The sequence below is a fragment of the Xiphias gladius genome, chromosome 11 (assembly GCF_016859285.1).
Source record: "Xiphias gladius isolate SHS-SW01 ecotype Sanya breed wild chromosome 11, ASM1685928v1, whole genome shotgun sequence".
NCBI lineage: Eukaryota > Metazoa > Chordata > Actinopteri > Istiophoriformes > Xiphiidae > Xiphias > Xiphias gladius.
The window spans coordinates 81,720-88,198 of record NC_053410.1 but is presented as its reverse complement, the minus strand read 5'-3'; the positions used below and the strand labels follow the sequence as shown (position 1 = coordinate 88,198).

The 6,479-nt window shown below is 38.5% G+C and overlaps 1 protein-coding gene across 1 annotated transcript; it reads left to right on the top strand.

Moving 5' to 3' along the window:
• The first annotated feature begins 509 nt into the window (after positions 1 to 509).
• LOC120796117 (cytochrome c oxidase subunit 7A-related protein, mitochondrial-like) lies at positions 510 to 4,775 on the top strand. The gene is made up of 3 exons (XM_040138512.1): positions 510 to 722; positions 3,700 to 3,834; positions 4,437 to 4,775. The coding sequence occupies exons 1-3, from the start codon at positions 654 to 656 to the stop codon at positions 4,575 to 4,577; spliced, it is 345 nt and encodes a 114-aa protein (XP_039994446.1). The 5' UTR covers positions 510 to 653; the 3' UTR covers positions 4,578 to 4,775.
• Positions 4,776 to 6,479: the final 1,704 nt, after the last annotated feature.

The window sequence follows — 6,479 nt, the reverse complement described above, 5'->3', positions numbered from 1 at the left end:
CAACGATGCAATTATACAACAGAACAACAAAACAGTATAACAAAACAATGATACAAGAATACAACAAAAAAACAAAAAAACAATACAACACAACGATACATCAAAACAATGAAACAATACAACAAAAAAACAATACAACACGATACATCAAAACAATGAAACAATACAAAAAAACAACAATAAAGCGAAACAATACAACAAAAAACTTCTGCAAAAAACAAAACATCAATCCAACAAAACAACAATACAAAAATGATACAACAAAACAACAATACGATACAACCATACAACAAACAACAGCCAGATAATGTTCTGAATAAATTCATCCTGAAGGTTCACGTTTCTTTAAAGCCAGCTGTTTAAAATCACCTGATTCTGAACTTTAATCTGACTTTAGTGAACTTTAATGTGTTTTAAGTGATATTTATTGTGATTTTAGTGTACTTTAATCTTTTCCGGCGAAGCATCATAATTGATTTATTCCAGTCAGGCACGCAACGGACGCCTCTCCCGCCGCGGGTCCTTCAGTGTGGCTCTGACGCCATCACCCAGCGCAGTGTCGTCATCAGGAGAAGAAACAGTAAGCAGACCATCAGAAAGAGGAGGTATCCGCTTGTCCAGGTGTGTTTTACCTCTGCTGCCCGTTCCTCAACATGTACTATAGACTGAACGGAGTGACGCAGCGGCTCACCGGAGCTCCCGCCACCGCCTACAACCCGCAGGTGAGAACGGATATCGCGTGACCTTGTTAGCACAGGGAGAGCACTTAATGCTAATGCTAACAGAAACATCAGAGCTGTAAGATAAAGAGGATCAATACACAGGACCCAGTGTATTGATTATTACTGGGGACTCATATGAACATAAAGTTTTTACTGGATAATTGATTAATTGATTAATATTGATAACTGATCAGCTGATCAGTTCACTGATCCATCACTGCTGATGACCAGTAAACAAACAGCTGCTGACAACCTTTTGACACATTACAAATATTTAAAGATAGAATATTTATTGATCTGATCTGTAATGATCAGCCCTGTATTGATCTGATATTTGTCTCTGAACGAGCTGATGACAGACAAGACGAACAAACTGTGTTCATATTAAAGTGGCAATCTCAAAGATTTTCATTGACATAAATGTCTGTTAAGTTACTATCTATCACTAAATGAGGTAAAACTATAATGACTGGCGACTGATGAAAGTACTGCAATATTTATATATTTGCAGTTTTATGAACTGGGGGTCTGTGGCGACATTCCTGGAAAAATGCTGTATTAAGTTACTGCTAATTTAAACCAAACATTTCCTACTGCTGCAGCTTCACATTAAGAGCATTTAACTGGTGAAACACGAGTTGACTTTTATTATGAAGTATTCACAGGAATTGCCATGTGTTTGTCAGTGAGCTCATCACTTACCGCTGTCCTTCATCATAAATGTCACTTCAAAGTAAGACAACGGTCATTATGGGCATTTCTGGACAGTGGATAAGTTTGAAATATTGCAGGGAGTAGTAGAAGAAGAAGGAGCAGCCATGGTGGGCTGTTAGATGAAGAACTGCTGGCAACAGGCTGCACCTTCTCAGCCAGGTAAGCGGCTCCTGTCACCGCGTCCTACTGTTTGCAGACTCACAGAATGATGGAAAAAGTCAAATTATTGCCTGACTTCTTTTATTAAAATTATTAGTTTGTTTTGTGTTTTGCTGCGCCCAAACTTCCATGACCTTTAGTATTAAACCATATTTGCTGTTGCCACCAGTAACTACAGGTGTCACCAAATCAACCAGGACTGAAATCCTCCAGACTGACACTTTAAAGACAAAATAATTAGTGGAGAAACTAATAATGTGATTAGTCAGTGATGGAAATGTCTTCAATCAATGATTCAGATTCAACATTAAATCATAAAATGTCAGATTTTTGTTCTGAACACATCAGTTTGTTTCTTCACTCGGTCACAACTATTGATCGCTTTCATGATTGATTAAGCTGCTGATTAGTTTCTCATTTAACTGATTAATCATTTCTTCTGTAAAATGTCAGAAAAGAGTATAAAGTGACGTTTTCTCTTCAAATGTCCGGTTTAGTCTAAGAGAAGTTTAGTGTGAAATATAAAACATTTGTGAAAAAAAGGAATGGATTTTTAAAACATGAATGTTCCTCCTGATTAGCGGATGAGCTGTTAACTCTGAAATTGCTGCAGGTTAAAGCCTTTTTTTTGTCCAGGTCCTGGATCATTCTTTAATTACTGATAAAACTCTGACACATTGAACAAAGTGACATCAGAGGATGAGAGGTTTTATTGATAAATGACTGAAACTGTTAATCAGTTATCAAAATAGTTTATGTTGATGAACTGAATCGATCAATCAGCTGATTGTCTCAGCTCTCAGCTGAGCACGTCATTACAGATCATAGTTAGTTAAACTCTGAACAACAAGACTGATCCAGGATCTTGACAAATAAAGGTTTTAACCTGCAGCAGTTTGACAGTTTGTTCTCTGTAAACTGTTCTAATAATAAACAGCCCATCCTCTCATTATGATTAACTTTTTATGCTTGACAAGATCACCTAGAGGTGGAAGAAGTACTCAGAGGTTTTTCTTGGTAAAACTCCTAATACTCTGTTACAAATAACAGTCCTGCATTCGCTGTAGTACATAAGTAAAATTACAAAAGTTTTATCATAAAAAAGGCTTTACTTGAGTATTTCAATCTTTTAATACCTTATACTTCTACTTCATTACATTTTACTACAGAAGTAAAAGTAAAAGCTTTTCTTTGTTTTCTACCTTTGGCAGCTCTTTATTCAAGTAATTTTAAACAGAACTTTGTTTTATAACACAATAAACTAAGATGAAGAGATTAGCCAATTAATTGATCAACAGAAAATGGAATTTAACTTTTTGACAAATGGACCATCAGGCGTCATCCTGTGGGGAAATATGACGGCGATTTTTACTATTTTCTAAAATGTTATAGACAAAACTGATTGATCATGATAATAGTCAATAGCCTTCTCTGTAAATGAGGTCATTCTGAAGTTTCATGAGGAAAAGCTGTTCTGCGATCAGTTCAGACGGGGACCAGGTGTTGGTTTAATATAAATGATGTTTGAACAGACTGATTTGAGGTCTGTTTGTATAACCAGACACACTCACTCGCTGTTTGATTTAAATGTCACATAAAACTGTAAACAACCTGAGCTTTTATGTGACACGCTCAAAATATTAGTAAGAGTACAAAAGTATCAGCATCAAAATATACTTAAAATACAGAGTGGTGGAAAGTACATTTCCTCAAGCACTATACTGAAGTACAGTCTTCAGGTACTTGTACTTTACCTGAGTATTTCCATTTTATGCCAATACAGCAGTAAAAGTATAAAGTGGCATAAAATGGAAATACTCAAGTAAAGAACAGGTACCTTAAACTGTACTTGAGTAAATGTACTGAGTTACTTTCCACCTGTCCGGTCTGATGCAGTTTAACCTGATGTCTGTAAAGTTTCTATGGTTTAGTTTTGCTGGTCAGAAATAATGCAGTTTAGTGTTAAAGATGCTGAACTGAACGACCTCACACCTGTTGTTATCACACCTGAGTGTTCACACTTGTGCGCCAGAAGCATCACTGCTCACCTGGTCCACAGGTAACATTCACTACATCTGTCTCGACCTGTCTGTGTCTCACTCAGGGTCTGCGTCCAAGTGTCCCACCTGTCAGTCCTCCTGCCATCTTTGCATCGCCGACCAAACTGGTGTCAGAAACAGGAAGTCAGGTGGAGTACCTGGGAGCCAACAGAGTCAATGAAATGCAGAAATTCTTCCAGGTAACTCACCAGTGTGTAGCTCATCCCCCACCTCACCTGTGTTACGTGTCAGACTAGACTATTGCCATGGTTACCTGCAGGTTAATATTCTGTATAGAGGTGAAACTGTTTACCTGACAGACACTTGACAGCCAATCAGACAGAAGGATTCTATTTTTTAGGGTCCTTCAGAGGTCCAGAGCTCAATGAACAGGTCTACATACGTCAAGGATGAGGTTACAGTAGTCCTTAACTATATTCGAGGGTCCTTCAGGGGGTTCCAGAGGTTGTCAGTAATGTTTCAGAGGTCCTGAAAGATGATCTAGGAGTCATGGAGGCGGCTTCAGGAGTGTTTGAAGAGGTTTAATGGGTCCTTGAGAAGGTAATGGTGGTCCTTAAAGATGTTCAAGGAGTCCTTGATGGTGCTCCAGGGGTTCCAGAGTTCCTTGAGAATGTTCAAGGGGTCGTAGAGTGACTTTCTCTGGTTACCTGTAGTTTAATATTAAATCCGGTTAAACTGTTGACTGAACTCTACGCAGGTGTGTTTGTTGTTGATCATATGACCTGTATGAGGTGATATAAGCCCCACCCCTCACACGTTACCTGTTTTTTCCCTTTCTCAGAGGGCAGATGGGGTCCCTGTACACCTGAAGAGGGGTCTGATAGACAAGTTGCTTTACCGAACCACCATGGGTCTGACGGTGGGGGGGGCGATATACTGCCTTGTGGCTCTCTACATCGCGGCCCAGCCTGGCAACAAGTGATGCTGCAGAGCTGCTGCGCTCTGATTGGACCAGATGTTTCCTGTGTATGTTCAGTGTGAGAGTTGATGAGGTATTCAGGGACAGGTGGAGGTTTCTGATGAGGTGTTCAGGGACAGTCTGTCTGCAGATAAAAACACTGTACAGAAATATGATTTAGTGTGGTGAATTAATAATAAAGTTTATTTTGTTGTGAAAGAATCAGTGTGTGTGTGTGTTTGTCTGTTTTTACTAATCTAATGTTTCAATAAATAAATTGAATAGCTAAATTTTGAGATCTATCACAGATCCATCGCTGTTAAAATGTGTGAAAATGTACATGTCTTGATTAGTGCAGTGTGTCTAACTGAAAGTATTTAATTCCTTTCATTGTTCAAATCTTTGTTATATTCAGGGGTATAAATCTGCTCAGTATTCAGTGTTTAGTTGTCCTTGAACTGATGAAGGCTAGTGTGGAGTATTTCTAGGAAAATCAATGCAATACCTCTCTTGTATATTTTACATCTTTTCTCAAGAAACCTTAAAGAAGTTAATAGCACTCTGTATTAAGGTGGGAGGTGAAGTGTTCTTGTCACCAGCCCTAGTTACTATAAATTGCAATTGTACCTCAGCAGAAATGTGTGACATCGAGACAAGCACCTCTGCAGTGAGGAAGTGTGATAATGTCCTTATTTGCATGTTGAAGAGAGCTGGGGTCAGCTGGGCAGCAGTATTGTGGGAAACCAGGTTTTAAATAATGTAACCTGGCTTATGTGCTCTGTGTCTGGGTACGCATTTGGCCACATTTTAAACATTTTTAAAGTCAGTGTTGGCTTCACTGTACAGTCACTTAACAAATGTATAAATTTAGCACCCTCACGTGTCAGCATTCAGAGTAAAACCGAAAACTATGCTGTCAGACTGGTGTGAGACCAGTTTCTTTTACATTGAGAATGTTTAAAATCAGGTGGCTGGAGGGAAAATATCTGTAAAATTTAAATGTACATTTTTTCTCATTTCACTTGGACAAAGCTGTGAGACATCAGATCTGTTGTTTGTTCCTCTGGTCTGAGTCGATCCTGTCTTTATGAATCCTGATCCTCCTCTCATTATCTCCGTGTCATATTGTTGGATTATTGAAGATTATCTGTCCTCTTATCTTTATTATTAACCCATCTAATCGAGGCACCAACAGACCTCAGATCAGCTTCATCTGAACAACAGTCTGAAACTGAGACTAGGAGTATTTCTCCACAAACTTGTTTTATGTTACTGGTTTTGTGTAGATGAAACAAACAATAATCTGAACAAAGAGGATGAGTGAAAAACTCAGACTGAGAAAGACCTCAGACCGTGTTGAACTGTTCCTTTCAAAAAACTCTCTCTGAATATAATCAGATCCCATCAGATCAGATATATGATCTGCAGACTCCATATAGTTCCTGTGAAACCTGCTGACAGATCACCGATGACTGTGATGAATGTTTTCTAGGTAATACAAAGATTTTGTGTGTATTCAGAGTAGAAGCAGATTTTATTTTCTATCTGTAGAATGGATGTAGTCAGACAGCAGGAGGTGATGAACTGTTCACGTCTGATTCGATTCATTCTGTTAGAGAACTGCTCCAGCATTTATCTGACGACCTTCACATCCTCTGAAAACACTCTTGACTCCTCACTCACGCTTTTTCTTTCAACTCGTATTTGTCGCTCACAGATTCCTCAGTTTGTGTTCAGAGCTGCTGCAGATTTCTGAGTTTAAACTAAGCAGAATAGACTATGGTTTCAGTAAAAGTTCAAACTTTCCTCTGTATGTGACTGTAGAGGCTAAAAATCTGCACAGAACTGCAGGGCTAGAGAAGTTTTAAGTTTTGGCATACATTTTTGGTTTTATAGCATTGAATGATGTTAACGATGATGTTGTGA

Coding starts and splice junctions, on each gene's coding strand:
- LOC120796117 (XM_040138512.1), top strand. CDS start 654: ATGTACTATAGACTGAACGGAGTGACGCAGCGGCTCACCGGAGCTCCC. Junction 723..3,699: donor CCACCGCCTACAACCCGCAG/GTGAGAACGGAT, acceptor TGTCTCACTCAG/GGTCTGCGTCCAAGTGTCCC. Junction 3,835..4,436: donor AAATGCAGAAATTCTTCCAG/GTAACTCACCAG, acceptor TCCCTTTCTCAG/AGGGCAGATGGGGTCCCTGT.